Source organism: Lepidochelys olivacea, assembly GCF_965140295.1.
Source record: "Lepidochelys olivacea isolate rLepOli2 genome assembly, chromosome: 22".
NCBI lineage: Eukaryota > Metazoa > Chordata > Testudines > Cheloniidae > Lepidochelys > Lepidochelys olivacea.
In genome coordinates this window covers 14,194,042-14,210,126 of record NC_140432.1, presented here as the reverse complement: position 1 = coordinate 14,210,126, position 16,085 = coordinate 14,194,042, and the positions used below count along the sequence as shown (strand labels likewise).

Here is a 16,085-nt window from a genome sequence, read left to right as displayed (position 1 = left end):
ACATGACCACCAGAGCAAATGTTTGTACAGTCCCTGAAGTGAAACTGCCAAGTTTGGTTCTGTAGCCTTATATTCACAAAAAGGAATCTGGAGCGTAAAGATTTGTTCAGCTATTGTAAAGCTTTCCTCTCTCCAAAGGACAAGTGGAGCAGGAGCACCAAAGGTAAGCAGCTCTTCACTTGGTAGGCTGAGGATCACTTTAACCCTCAAAAAACCAAACCCATTCCCAGGTGGCTCAACCTCTGGAATCCTGGTGTATCTGAGGGCTTGCAAGTTGTGCTGTAGAAGAGGGCTCTAGTCTGGAAGCAGAGATAGCTCTGGCCAGGGCAGTTTAGGCGAGTTCACTGGAGGAAGTCTCATCATGCTCTTCTCCTGCTGCAGAAAACCCTCCTGGTTTTGTGCTTGGCATGTGACCTGCAGGACAGATTGCTGGGCAGGGGGGACAGAACCCCTGGGAACACATGGAAGGGCAGGCTTGTGGTTCAAGCAGTGAAGGGGCACTCAGGTGATGTGGGTTCAATTCCTAGCTCTGCTACAGATTCAGCCACTTCATCTCTCCAGGCCTTTGTTCCCCCATCTGTAAAATGGGGATAGCAGCCTGTCCTGTCTCCACCCTTTGTCCATCTGGTCTATTTAAACCACTAGATCTTCAGGGGAGGGACTGTTGTACAGGCCCTGAATCTCAGCTGGGGCCTCTAAGCGCTGTGTCTCCAAAGAAATAGCACCACAGGGAGGCAGGTGGGGAACAGCAGGAGAAATGTGGAAAGAGGAAGGGACCTGGCAATGAGAAGGCACATTAGGCTGATAAGCAGGTCAAGCTGTTAGGCTACCATGAGAATGTCTGTACTCACTGTTCTAAGGGCTAATTTGGTAAAGAGACTGTCTCTGCAGGAAAAAATGCTTCTCCCCTGTGCACACTGTCTTAAAGCTGCAATTCCAATTAATATTTTTCAGTCAAATATAATTCCCTGTAATCTCTTGGAGCACAATAAGGGGTGTTTGTATCACTACTTGCTGTGCTGAGCGAGCCCATCTCCTCATTGCTTAGAAATGTGGCTCACTTGCATGGCCCATCATTCAGCCCAGGCTCAGTCCTTCAAGCTCTAATTACTTGGAAAGAGCCATTCCTATTGTCTTCAAGTGTAATGCAGCTAGCCATCTACATGCATTTGCATATCAGACAGGGCAGTGTAATCTCCCCAAACAAACTTCCTGTACACTGTACGGTGTCTGTTCAGAGACATGCTAATCCATGACAATACACACCAGGGTTCCTGCCATATGATAGGGTGTAATCTATACCTTACCTGCCAGTGACTCAGCATGTCAAGTCCTGTTTCCACTTTAGTGCCCAACCAAAGAGCTTTTCACATTGTGCCTTTCCTCCTCCTCAGTAGTGAGGTGGTTTTTCCTTTAAGGGCAGTCTGCCTGGGTTCTGTGTAACTGGGAGGAAAGTCACTTTCTGCTGGTCTCTGCCCCCACAGGAAATGAAGGGATCAATAGGAAACCCCACATGCTTCCCACTATTGCTTTGCTGAGAAAGCTTGTGTGTGTCTTATGACTAATCAAGCTTATTTAGATTAGTGCCTCAGGACGAACTAAGATCCAAGCCCCATTGTGCTAGGCACTGTACGAATGCAGAGTGGTAGATGGTCTTGTACCAGACAGCTTTCAATTTAAACAGATGAGTGATGCAGTGACCCAGGTAACAGTGCAACTGTCATGTTAGGGCCACAATTTTGGGGGGGTGAGGATGGGGTTTAGTTCAGAGGTGATGAGTGAAGAGAAAAGTGTGAAGGCAGAGGAGATGCAGTGGGGAATGGGACAGGGCAGGGGAGAACAGGAGGGTTGAGTTGCCCGTGATATCGGCACAGAAGTGATAAAGAGGATTGTGTCAGCTAGTCATTGATCTGTAATCTCTTTTCCATTAGAGATCTACAGACCCTGGCTCATTCCTCCTCACGGAATGAAGTGTAGTTTTACCAGGGGTGTATTTGGTCCAGGGGGCTTTTGATTGGCATCTAGTAAACCCAACACACGTTTATGGGAGGAGCGAGATGAGACTTGCACTAGGCAGCCAGATAAATGGCTCATAAGGGTGTTGAACTTTTACTTCCTGTCCTCCCCTTCCCCCTGGGAGGAGGCCTGTTATCCAACAGTGAACAAGAGTAATGAGGCATTGAGGCTGTAATGTTCAAAATGCAAGATTTCAGTTTCATGAGATTTTATCTCAGGACTTAAAACAAAGAACAGGGCCACAAGTCAGGAGATCTCAGTTCTATTCCTAGCCCTGCCACTGCCTCCCTGTGTGGCCCTAGGGCCAATCACAATTTGTGATTCAGTTTCCCCAATTGTCTCTTGTCCACTGAAGTTGCAAGCTCTTCAGGGCACTCCCTTGCTATGTGTCTGAACAGAGGGGGGGTCTATATCTTGGTTAGGCATTTGGGGGGGACTTGTGGGGAAAAAAAAATCAGGCCACTTTTGTTGGGGAGCTTAACTTCAGGCCCCAGGTTTGAAAGTGGTGGGGTGTGAGCATGTTTTATTACATCTAACAAAACCTATGTTAGAGAGTTATTCCAATACTTGAATGAAGCCAGACTGGGATGATGCCTCTTAATCATGGTCCAGTACTCTTAGTTTAATTTTATAATTAAGAAAATGCATAACTGAGTCTGTCCAGCCTTTTAAAAAGCTCTTCCTACTGAACTATTCTGTATGTACTGTATATTGAACTTGGCTTTTCAATTGTACCAGATGGTAACTTGCTGTCAGGTCTGATTGCCCACATGGGTTTCTCACCAGAACACTGGAATTAATTTCTTACATGGAATAACCCATGCTGCCACACATGCTTCAACAGTACCTGGCTTTGCTGCAGCTTTATCATCTTGGCGTCGTAGTCACTGAGAACTGAGTGAGCTAAGGCTTTAGCGTCCTCCTCGACGACCTGTGAAATGACCTCTTGGAGAATAGCCTCGTATTCCATCTCTTGGAGAGCCTCAGAGCTGAGCCGACGCAGAAGAAAAACATTTTTACATCTGAAGGGATTAGACATCATAGCCTACCAAGCAAAATTGCTAACTATGGGGCAAAATATCCAGCCCAGCTGGTTACTGACCAGAGTCACTGATGGCTGGTCAGTGGCCTCAGTGACCCAAGCCATTGGTTCCAAGTCTAGTTAGGAATGGCCAGAAGTCTATGTATAAAGACATGCATTTTACTCACAATGACAGGCAAGACCATCTGAACCACTTTGGTTACTATTCCATCTATGCTTTCAAAAATGGCAGCCCTGGTTAAGTAGTCATCCACAAAATCCTTCATAGCACTTTGACGACATCAGCTGAGAGATCTGAGAACTTCCACAAAGAGCTCATCCAGTAACAAGTCAGGAAGATGCTTCAGAGTGGAAGTGGACTCCCTTAAATGACGCCTGGCACAAGAGTGAAAAAACAAAGTTCTGTCTTTCTGAACACTGAGTTGACTGGTCACTGTTCAAACTACTAGGAGACTGAGAGCCAAGGTCTTTGGGTTTTGTTCCTGGCTTGTGCCCATAATGACTGAGACACCCCACCCCTCAGGTAGTTGTTTCTCCCCTCTGCTGACACTTGGTAATGAAGGTGTCAATCAGTGCACACTGCTAAGGGCTCTTGTGAAATGGCCACTAGATACTGGACTGAGACCTATCAAACTCATCTCATGCCAAGGCCATTGAATAGTCAGATGGTAACTTTCACTTGCTACTGATCTGGGCTGGATTGGAGCCAGCGACATTCTTGAAAAAGTCAGTATGCCCTGAGCTGCTTTCCTCATTGCTGTGTTTCTGCATGCCCTGATCCAAAAAAGTGAGGGCTGCAGTGTAAATACAATTCACAGAGGGATGCTGGGTTTCTGTGCACCTTGAAGGAGTACCCATTTGCACATCCTCTTAGGTCCAGCCTTTTGAAACCTCAGTGGGTAAGGACATTTTATGCTCAAGTCTAACATGTACGGTCCGTTCCACATGGACAAAGAGGAAGTCAGCAAAGAGAAGGGAAATGACAATATAGGTCATTCAGTAGAGTAACTTGATAATACTCAGCTCTTATCCATAGATCTCAAAGTGCTTTACAAAGGAGGCTGGTATCATTTTTTGTACAGAAGTACAGTGACTTGCCCATGGTTCCCAAGCAAGCCAATGGTACAGCCAGGAATAGAACCCAGGGCTCCCAAGTCCTAGACTTGCCCCTTACCTCTAGATGAGAGTCTAGTTTTCACCCCAACAAAATCTCTAGAAAGACAAGTCAGTTTATTGGCCAAAGAAAACAGTCTTTCCTCCTATCCAGACTGTTCAGATTGCCAACTGTTCTTGCAAATTACTGGATCAATGAGCTTTTGGCATGAATAGCCACTCAATTCTCAAATGAAACAAGGAACGATTTAATTACTCACTTGGATTTTTTCCCCCTTTGATGATCCCCATTGCTGGACTTCAGTGCCTGCTGCCTCGGATCCTATGAAATGGAAGAGCCAGATACGAGTCAGGTATATTTCTGCATGCACGGAAAACCCCTGCAGGGACAAAACAGGAAATGTTTAAAGACTCTTCTTTTGATGAAAAGCTGTGATCTAATGAATGTACAGTTAATCGCAGAGCCCCTTGTTTGCTATAATCCCAGTCACAAATAGTTGTGGAATCCACAATGGACCAGAGAAATCAAGGTCACCTCCTACAGCCACCCACCCACAATGCAAAGTCACAGCAAGACCCCCATGACAACCCTAGCCTAGAATCTGATGTCTTGTGACAGGTTTCTGCACTGCAAAAGCTCCACCCAGAAATTCATCGCTGTTGGATACAACAAGGGATGAGCAAGAGGCATGGACATCATGCACCTTGATAAACTCTGCGAAGGTCTCCAGGAACACATCCGGCACGAGCTCCTCTAACAGAAGCTGGGAGATATGAGTCGACCAAGTTCTGTGCAAACTGTGTGAGGTCAGAGGAATAGTGACACTGGGCTCCATGTTCCAAGAAGGTAGAGGAAAAGGTTGCAGCAGAAACAAAGTACTCCGGGTACTGACTATTTACCTGAATGAAAACCAAGACCCAGATCCACCTCCTCCAATACCCAAGACGATTAGGGGAGGAAATCTCCCTGGATATTCCATGGCTTCCCTGCTTTTACATGTGATGTTCCCCCAGGGAATGACCATTCCTTTACCTCTACCCCATCCCTGCTAGGATCTGCAAAGCGTTAAGACCCTGAGCCTCTTGCTCCTGGGCAATGCAACCCCATTGAAACCATGCTGCGTGTACTCCTGAGCTAGCCGCTGGCTCTGCAATCCCCCTTCACTGAGGGAGGGGGGCTCAGATGGAGCAAGGTTTTGTGCAAGAGGTAAAAGCTAGGTTCTGTGCTTTTCCACTGATTTCCTGTGGAAGCGGAAGGGGAAGGATGTCAGCCTGGAGCTCCCTTCCATGTGCATGGATCTCACACTTAATGGACACTTCTGTGCAGCACTGGGGCATTTCCCCTTGAATCCTGCATCAGGTAGCTGGACTGCCCATAGAAGCCATGGGGGCGAGCGGCAAGATGTCCTGGAAAGGGAGCAGGTATCTAGCTACTTCCCTTACTAGAACAGCTCCCTCTAATTTCCCCTCTGCTCATTTCTAACTGTGCAGAGCAGCTTCTGAACTGAACACCTAGGATCAGTGTGGGGAGCTTCTGTATTGAAAGCCAATTACCTGGCCTAGTGTACAGTGGAAAATGTAAATTGATCTATCCACTAGACAGATTTTTCAATCTGCCTAGAGCAACTTATTCCAGACAGCAGCTCAGTCTTAGATATGCTATTTCCATTATAAACCTATTTTCAAGGTAACAGAGGCTTTTTAATTTACTCTAGGCTGAAGCTAAAAATTGCAGGCTTGTCAGCTGATAGACTACAGATCACTATCACAGCAAAGGATGTGCCAAAGTTCCCAGCGTCTGTCAAAAAATCCTGACATGTAAAAAAGGATTTCTCCTCAACACCATACTTAAAAACATGTCATTTGAAAATGACATCTATAATATTAGGGCAAGAACTCTGATCTCTTCCAAAAAGCGTAGTCCCCCACTCACTGAATGAAGGAAACTGAGCTACTGGCACTATAGGGCATATGACACAGCTGAACAGTTCTGAGTGCATGGCGTAGAAGCACATGCCAGCTCATATTGTATCATATGGTTATGGGATTGATGGAGAGAGATTATTGGGTGATGTTGTCTGACCTGTGTTATGCAGTAATCAAGCTAGATCATAGGGACCCCTAAGCTTCAAGTCACTTCATCGGTTGCATCCGCTGAAGTGAGCTGTAGCTCACGAAAGCTTATGCTCAAATAAACTGGTTAGTCTAAGGTGCCACAAGTCTATAAAGTAACACAGCAGGTCCCCATGCTGGTTAAGTAGACGCCAAATGGGATACAAGTAAAGTATAGTGACATTACTGGGGGTTAACAATACCAGCCCTGTGACTCAAAATGCAAGTCTATTTAATGTTGTGAAGATACTTTGTTTTGGTTTGACTTTCAAACCTGGTGCAAGCCCTCTAATTCTAACCAATACTTTCCTGATCCAGTGTTAATACTTAGCTGCTATGTAGCACTTCTCATGCTTCGATCTCAAACTGCTTTACAAAGCAGTAAGTATAGTGACGTTGCACCCCATGCTGCTTTATGGGAATATGTTAATGTATATAGGACATAACTTAAATATGTTGTATGCTACACTGCCATGTAATATCTCTAAAGGGTATGATCTACTGAATACACTCCTCCTATTTGTAATTATGTATCATTTTTGTGTTCAAAGTTATGAATATTGGCTGTGTACTTGCTTGATTTCTAAGTAGCCTTAAAAAGAAGAGGACTTGTGGCACCTTAGAGACTAAAATTTATTTGAGCATGAGCTTTTGTGAGCTACAGCTCACTTCATTGGATGCAAGTAGCCTTAGTAAAGCATTTGGTCAGATTCTTGAGAGGAATGTGCAAGTTAAGTGCCCAATAAAGAAACACTTAATGGACAATGGATCTTGGAAGGCTCCAATCCACATAAATAGTCTGCCTGAGGACATTCAAGGTAGCATGTAAACAATGGCTGCTACCTGTAAGTTCTGAGTCATGCATGGCCATGTGACTTGCCCATGTGACTCCAAATCTCCATTTTGTAGCTGGATTCTACACAGGGAGAGGGAGGTGCATAGACAAGAGAAAGCCTATTTAACCAGAGGAGACCCCTTCATTTTGTCTTCAGCTGGCTCAAGAGATAGCCTCTCCACCCCCAAAGGTGATCTAAAAAACTGGGACAAAGGACAGTAACTACAGGGGGTGAGTGATTGGTGAACCCAGATGAGAAGGAGATGAGTCTATAAAAGGAATCTTACTGGAACACCTCTAAGGGTGAGGTTTTATCTGTATTCAGTTTTCTTACTGTATTAGGCCTAGACTTGCGGGTTTTATTTTATTTTGCTTGGTAATGCACTTTGTTCTATGTGTTACTACTTGGAACCACTTAAATCCTACTTTCTGTATTTAATAAAATCACTTTTTACTTATTATTTAACCCGAAGTATTAATACCTGGGGGAAACAGCTGTGCATCTCTATCAATGTTAAAGGGCAAACAATTTGAGTTTACCCTGGCTAAGCTTTATACAAGGTAAAAACAGATTTTATTTGGGATTTTAAACCCCATTGAAAGTTGCGCATCTGTGTTAAAGACAGGAACACTTCTAAAGCCGCTTTCAGTTAAGCTTGCGGTTTGTGGGATGTAGTTCAGACCTGGGTCTGTATTTGTGGCCAGCAAGCGTGTCTGGCACAACCAGGTAGGGCTCTGAAGTCCCAAGCTAGAAGGGAAGGCAGGGACAGAAGTAGTCTTGGCATATCAGTTGGCAGCCCCAAGGGGGTTTCTGTAATCCAACCAGTCACAAGTATCCCCATTTTACAGATGGGGAATGAGTCAGAGCAGGCACATGACTTGCCCAAGGTCACCCAGCAGGTCTGTGGCAGAGCTGGGACTAAGAGAAACACTAAAATTGACCCTGGTTATCTCAGACAGCCTGGCCCTTTCCCCAGTTTTAGGGATCGCAGGGGAACGATTCATTTTAAGGTTTTGTTTAAGCTGCACATGACAAACTCAGTAAAAAACTGGCATAAAATGTTTAGAATGCTTTTCATTTTAAAAGCCAAGGTTTCCATTCAGCCTTGTCAGTTCCACTTTCTGGTTTTGTTAAACTAGTTCATTTTAGTGGCAAAAACGGAGGAATGTGCAAGAAAGCAAGCCTCATAAATCATGAGGAGTAAGCTAAGATGGGGATAGTAAGAGAAAAGTTTTATAGTAAACATGTGGACCAGGGTGTGTAAATCCTGCAATTACAGCATTAACGTGGCACAAAGCTTTTCACCTGCATCTGTGTTTATGTTCTGGCTCTTGGAAACAGAATCATTAACAGTTATTAGCAAACAATGAGCTCATCTAACAAGGAGTTAAACTACTTGTTTAGCTACACTTGGGCGAACCCCTCCTGTAGACACACTGCACCAGTGCAAAGCATGACTTACACCTTTGGAATCTGATAAGAGCTCAGGCTGAAGCTGGCACTGAAAGGTGGAGAAATACTAATAGTACCTTCCTAGCCCAGTACTGAAGAAATTATTAAATTTAGAATTGGGTTTTTAAACATATTTAGGCACCTAAGGAGACTTTCCAAAGTGGCCAGGCACCCAACTCCTACCAAAAAATCAATGGGAGTTACAAGCTTTTGAAAACTTCACTAGTTTGCTTATCTTAATCTGCAAAAAGAAAAGGAGGACTTGTGGCACCTTAGAGACTAACAAATTTACTTGAGCATGAGCTTTCGTGAGCTACAGCTCACTTCATCGGATGCATACTGTGGAAAGTGTAGAAGATTTTTTTATATACACACAAAGCATGAAAAAATTCCTCCTCCCACCCCACTCTCCTGCTGGTAGCAGCTTATCTAAAGTGATCACTCTCCTTACAATGTGTATGATAATCAAGGTGGGCCATTTCCAGCACAAATCCAGGTCCCCCCCTCCCCCCGTATGCATCCGATGAAGTGAGCTGTAGCTCACGAAAGCTCATGCTCAAATAAATTAGTCTCTAAGGTGCCACAAGTCCTCCTTTTCTTTTTGCAAATACAGACTAACACGGCCGTTAGTCTGAAACCCATCTTAATCTGCAGACACCTAAATACCTTTCAACATCTGGCCAGTAGTGCCTGTCTGTTTCCAGTCAATTTCACGTGGGCTAGGCAAGTTTTGATTGGAGTGGGAGGTGGCTTCACTCAGCAGGTGAGTGGAGGATCTTAGATGGAAGGAATCACTGACTGCCAGGAGGGCAAGTGCTTTATTGTTCTGACAGCAGGTGCTCTCTGTCTACTGTGGGGCACCAGGGAGGACAAAGAATATTGGCCCCACTGCCCTCAACTTCATTTCCTTAGAACAGGGGTGGGCAAACTTTTTGGCCCAAGGGCCACATCTGGATAAGGAAATTGTAGGGTGGGCCATGAATGTTCATGAAACTGGGGGAGAGCTCCAGCTGGGGATGAGAGTTCTGGGGTGGGCCAAAAATTAGGAGTTCAGGGTGTGGGAGGGGGCTTTGGGCTGGCTCTGGCTGGGGTGCAGGAGGGTGCTCTGAGCTGGAACTGAGGGATTTGGAGGGAGGGGGATCAGGGCTGGGGAGGGTGTCAGAGCTCTAGGTGGCGCTTACTTTGGGGAGCTTCCTGAAGCAGCAGCATGTCCCCCCTCCAGCTCCTATGCGGAGGCGCAGCCAGGCACACTTCCCTGTCTACAGGCATCACCCCTGCAGCTCCCACTGGCTGCGAGCTGTGGGGGCAGTGCTTGGGACAGGGGCAGCATGCAGAGCCCCTGGCTGCCCCTATGCATAGGAGCTGGAAGAGAGACATGCCGCTGCTTCCAGGAGCCACATGGAGCAGGGCAAGCCCTGGACCCTGCTCCCTGTCAGGAGCTCAAGGGATGGATTAAAACATCTGAAGGGCCGGATGTGGCCCCTGGGCCATAGTTTGCCCACCCCACCTTAGAAGGACTGATTGTTCAAAGCTCATGGCCTGTTTAAGATGTGGGTGTACGATCTAACAGGCCAGCTGTGTAGCTGTTTATGCCACTTTAGCACCTGTCCGGTCCCCACTTTAAAGACACAGGCCTGACTGAAGAGAGATTCTCAGAGGGACTCTGAAGCAGCAAGCAGGACAGACCCCCTTCTGTTTAAAAACATGTGCTCCTAATCACAATTCCCCAGTAAAGAGTAACACAGCTGGAGCACAACTTCTGCTAACAAAACAGCAATTACCTACTGGTGGCAGGAGCTATGAAGGAACTGCCCCCATAGGGAGCAAAAAGGATCAAAAGCTGCTTGATCTGAGAGATGGAACACGTGAAGTAGAACTGAACAGCATACAGTTAATCACAGTTGTTAGCCACATCCCCTTACCTCACAGGGGCAGCTTGGGCCATGGGTGTTATCATACTGCTTCCCCAAATCTCTCCTTTCCTGTTGAGTATTTCAAAAGTGTTTTTGTACTATAGTCTCCACTCTACATAGGATGCTGGTGTCTGGGGTGGGGCACCAGAAGGAGGAAATAGAATAAACACCTTTCCTCCTTACTGTCTAACCTAGTCCAGTTTCCCACCCCACCCCAATAAGGTTACAAACCCTGTAGACTGGAACACCTTCAGTACCCCAATGGGAGAGTCTGTTCATCCGAGCCTCATGCAACTACAATTGCCCATACAAGGGATGGTTTTCTTTATTCAACTAAAGTTTCCTGGGAGGAAATGACAATAATCCAAGCTCATTCTGCAGATCAGGGGCAGGGGTGGATTTTCAAAGGCACAAAGTGGAGTAGGGTGCCTACCTGCCCTTTGTGCCTTGGGAAAACATGGCTGTTAAGGGCTGCTCCAGGAACACTAGCTTTTATTTTTTGTAATTTCAAAATGTTTATCTCTGGGTCTGCATGGCAGTGTAGGCACACCCTACCTCCTGGCAGGGTGGATAGTGGGTGTCCTGAGACCAGTTACACTCTACCAGACTGTCTTGGGCATCACCACAATGAGGTGTCCCAGAGTCCCTACCACAGCCCTCAGGTGCAGGGCAGCATGGCCTAGCAGCTATATCCAGTGGCCACCACCAGCTGGGGTGGCAGCCAGGGTAGGGAGACTCAGGCTACCCTGACTCCACTGGATCCCAACCTAGTGCCCTAACAAAGGCAGAGTGATCCACCACTGAGTCAGTAGGGAATCCAACCTCAACATGCTTGCCGTAGATGGGTGGGAGATAGCACTCACTCTCCCTGGGTTACTTCCTACCGGGCTCCTGAAGCTGCAGTCCATAGGGCAACATGCTCTCCAGCTCCGACACTACAATCTCCACCACATATCCTTCCTCCTTGGTAGTCAGACCAGATTGAGCTGAGCTGCTCTCCTTTTATACTAGCACAGCATTTGGAGCATGCCCAGCACGGTCTGAGGGGCGGGGCTTTCTCGGCCCATAGTGGGGGATTAACCCTTTCCTGCCTAGTGCAGGGTATGCACACCCTGACACACCCTGTAACCTGCAAAGATCAAAATCCAGCCAACAATCAGAGGCCTGGAGGCAGTGAAATGGGACAGCAATACTTCACTTTCATAATCCAGACAGTACAAATAGCTGTTGAAATCAGAGCTATTATTAAAGATATGATGAGTATACACCAACCATGACTTCTCCCTTACAGCAGCTGGTGCTTTAGGTAACTATTAGTATGGATACAGATGGGAAGATTTGGCGGGGCCTATGGTGCAATTCTATAATCAAAAGCTCTGAGGGAGGACTGAGATAATTGGTACTAATGAATAACTGAGTATTGAGGAAAGTGGGTGGATGCTGTATTTTATGGGAATTGAACAGACATGAGCTAACTGGAGGGTCTGGATGCTGGTCCACAAAGGGAATCTGGTGAGGTGATATCCCTCTTTTTGACTGATGTGTAAAGGTAGTCTGATAGGATTTTCTAAAAAAAATGTGTATGGTGTTTTCTAATCTGCTTTTCAGACCTCTTGACCTGTAAGAATCTCAACATTGAGCAGAGGGCTCAGCTAACGCAGCCCAAGCGAAATTGACTGGAAACAGACAAGCACTATGTGATAATGGCATCATAAGCAGGAAAGAAGTGAAATCCAACGAACAGAGAAATGAATGGATTTTTGTAATAGGTACTGAACCGAAATGTTCCTTGAACAGGTGGGAGAAAAGGTCTCTAAATAGTCCCCCAGGTTGCAGTTTGCTGCTCCTCCAAGGAGATTGCCACCAAAACCAGATTTTATTTTTAAGTTAAAACACTGAAAAGGGGTGTTTTCTGAGGGCACAAGGGGAACTTTCAGGCCCTCCAGCTCTGTCATCAAGAGGCAAAAGAATCTCTTTTCTTGCAAGTCACTTTGGAAAAGGAGGTGAGCGGGAAAGAAGGGGGGTGGAGCTGATAAATCTATAACATTTTGCTTTGAGGAAAAGCCCCCTTTCAGCTGATTGCCTCCTTGTTTTGGTCAAAACGTGAGATGGGGTAGAGGTTAGATATAAAGAATAACATGTTAAACATGCAGCTGTAGCCTGCACAGCTGGACCAATGACAGCGATCTGGGCCTTGTTTCTTATTGTCATTCCCAGCTACCCAGAAACACACAATGTTTTAACAATGGTCAAGTAAATGCACTAAATATAACTGCACTCACCAAGGGGCCGTAAGGCGTGATTTACCGGCCACTGTCCTTGCTGATGGGTCGCAGAAAGCCCGGCTCGGCATATGATGAACTGAGTTACACTGCGTTACAAGCAACCTGTAAAGACCTGCCAGCTCCAACCTTGTCCTATTGTTGCCCCATTTTGGCTGGGCGCTGAAGACAGGTGCTAAAATAACCCTGCCCATTACTTTACCTGTCAGATTTTAAAAGGGGTCTTATTAATGAATTAAGGTAACACATCAGCTAGAAAAAATTCATCGCTAAGCACCTGTCAAGCACCTATCTGGTGCTCATCAGTAGGGTGTTTGCAGATGCGGGAAGTGGGGCAGTTATTCTGTATCATGTAATGTTCAAATGTTAGTGAGCATCCAATCTGAAAAAAATCAAAAAAATCACTAAAGGGGCCATAACTCGAAGAAACAGTCTGATTTTCACTGAAATCAGCAGAAATTTTCTAAATACAGTTGATAATGCAACTATGTAATCAAAATAGTGCTGTTTTGGAAAGTGTGGGAAATATTTAGGCCCGGGTGATATGTTTTGTGCATTTTCCCGTCCTTGTTTGTCTTCGGATAAAGCAGAAGTCTGTAGTCGCAGGACACTATGAGTTTGTTTGTACCAAGTAATACATCAAAATATCTGTCATTTGTAGAATGGACTGATTGGAGAAGTTTTTCTGTCTGCTATTTTATATCTTATGAATATTGGCTATTGTGCAATGATTCCTGCACCGGCAACTGATGTAAATACAGCGTACACCAGGAGGAAATATTTTCAAGATATGTTCCACTCTCTGGGCCAAGACTGGACTTATGTCATCTATGATGAAGCAATGTATTGCAAAGCACAGTTGATTAAATGGAGGAATCGAACCGAATTTGACAATGACCCCTTTGAGATGGGAGGCGTGCATCATACAGTTAATTTCCTGGGTGACATAGGCAGTGTGATACAGGAAAGTGGGTTTGAAGACCTCCTTGTGGAAGCAAGCATCGATGGTGCTTCAGTCATCAGCCATGCTGTAGGAGCGAAAGCACATAACCGTGGTGTTAGAATCCAGAAACCTATGAAGGAAGCAATGAATCATTTGAAATGGATGGCACTGGGCGATTCCATGAACAATGATGTTCTCCCAGGAGATGAGAAGAGACGCATCTTGGAGAAAGCTTGACCTTGCACGGAAGCATTTGAAGATGTGGACAAGGCACACAGAGAAAAGAGCGTAGAACCACAGAATGCTCTGGCAGACGTCATGAACAGAACCCAGTCACTCCACCAGCTCATGGACACTTACGTTACCCAAGGGAAAAACTGCTGAGAGACATTTCTGCTCTGGGAAAACTATGTAATTTGGATGTTGCCCAACTCCTGAGGGATACACTGCAGCAAAGAGAGGTGATAACAAGTCCTTGTGGCTTGAGACACTGGCAGAGATGATTGCACTTGAATTGCAGTGTGGTCATATGAATTATGCTAGATGGGGTTGTGTAAAATGCAGCAGAAGCCAGACTTCTGGAGGAGGAGAAGCCAGACATATATTATGCCCTAGTTGATAGGGTGCAGTATATCAGACTGCCAGACCCTTTTGTGATGTATGGCATGACATGGCCATGGAGTAATCACTCAACGAGGACTGTGGGAAGCATCAGCATCTTTGCACAAAGGATAAAGCTCTGACCAAGTATTACCTGACTGCACATTTTATGTTGTTTGCAGTGTGGTTGAGGCCATGTAAGAGGATATAAGAGGTGGATGAGGTAATATCTTTTACTGAACCAACTTCTCCTGGGGAAAGAGAGACGCTTTCGAGCTACACATCTTAGTGATGTGTCTGTGGTATGAACTGAGCATGCCCACTTCCAGCAACCCCTCTCCTCTGGTCTCCGGGCAATAGGATTGTGGCATGTCTCTTCTCAGCTCCCTTACAGTGACAGTGCTCTTTGCCTGTAATATGGACCAAGTATACCCTGTTTCCGCTCCCCTCTGTCTCAGCACTGTGGACCTACAAAGGGGTATAGATCTCACCATTGCCCTGGCTTCCAGATGCCTAGAAAATCATTGGAACAACAATGGGATTCCCAATGCCTGAGTTAGGGGCTTGGGCTCTGTCTTGGAGGAAGGGACAGAGACAGGTACCAAAGAATGGGATACATAAAAACAAGAATGACAGACATGGAACTGCCTAAGCTAGCCACGAGGAGATGCCGAGAAGAGGGGTGGTACTAAGCCCTGACCCTTTTAGGCACTTCGGAACCGAGACCTATTTGCGATCTGCAGCTGGACTAAGGTGACTTAGGTGCATGAACCATTTTGTGTCAGATTGATATGTACCTGCCTAAGACCCCATAAAACAGATGTGAGCAGATGGGGAAGGAGGCACAGGCCTTCTGTGTAGCTTTTGTGCAACGGTTAGGGTTCTCACAAGGGCTGTGGGGGACCCTGCTGAAAATCCCCCTTGTGCCTCTGCTAAGAAGAGATTTGGACAGATGGCAAATGCAGCCCTGGTGGGTGTTCCCAGATCTTTGGGGTTCTGCAATGTAAGGGAGGGAATTGCCTCCCTCTTGCCTGTGGAAGCTGTTCCACTTGAATTAAATAGTTGTTGGGCCACAGGCTGACACAGTTCCCCTCCCATTTCCTCTTGCTGAGAAGGGAGTTAAGCACTTATCTCTCAACCGAAGGGCCTCAGTACCTGGCTAGGAGGTAGTGAGATGTGGGCTCTCCTTCTGTCTTCTGACTGCGTCCTTCTGACTGCGTCAGACCGATGGCCCAGCTAGCCCACGGTCCTGTCTTCCCACAGCGGCCAATGCCGGCTGCTTCAAAGGCAGTGAACAGAGGAGGCCGATTCTCAAGCGATCCGTCCCGTCGGCCCCCTCCCAGCAGCTGGCCGTCAGCGGGCGAAGGACGCCCGGAGCACGGGGCCGCGTCACTGACCGCCTCGGCTAATAGCCACGGGCGGAGCCATTCGCCACGCACTTTCTCAGTCTTTCTTTTCGAACCCACTTACAGTTTTGGCCCACCCCACCTCCACCGGCAACCACTTCCACAGAGATCTCTCGGTCTTTTCTCTTGCAGGAGGGCCACGTTCGGTGACATATTCACGGGGGCAAAGGCAAAGCAAGCGGCCCTGGGTAGTCTAGTGGCTTGGTGAGCTGCCCAGCAGGGAGAAGCCTAGGATTCAAATCCACTTCTTTCTTTCTTTCTTCTTCTTCTTGAAGAGAAGGGGCTTGAGCCTTGAGTCTGCTTCGTCTACGGGTTGGAGTCTGTTGACTGAGAAGAAGGGCTTGAGATCTCTCTCTAATGTAGGGTGGGC

General features: G+C 46.4%; 1 protein-coding gene across 1 annotated transcript in view; it reads right to left on the bottom strand.

Annotated features, from left to right (window-relative positions):
- Positions 1-16,085, bottom strand: part of LOC311511334 (uncharacterized protein) — a 50,544-nt gene that overhangs the window by 7,570 nt on the left and 26,889 nt on the right. Inside the window, exons 2-3 of the mRNA XM_084611852.1 lie at positions 4,432-4,493; positions 2,864-3,005 (exon numbers count right to left, since the gene is read on the bottom strand). Coding sequence (XP_084467978.1) covers positions 2,864-3,005; positions 4,432-4,493 — 204 coding nt within the window. The remainder of the gene's footprint in view (positions 1-2,863; positions 3,006-4,431; positions 4,494-16,085) is intronic.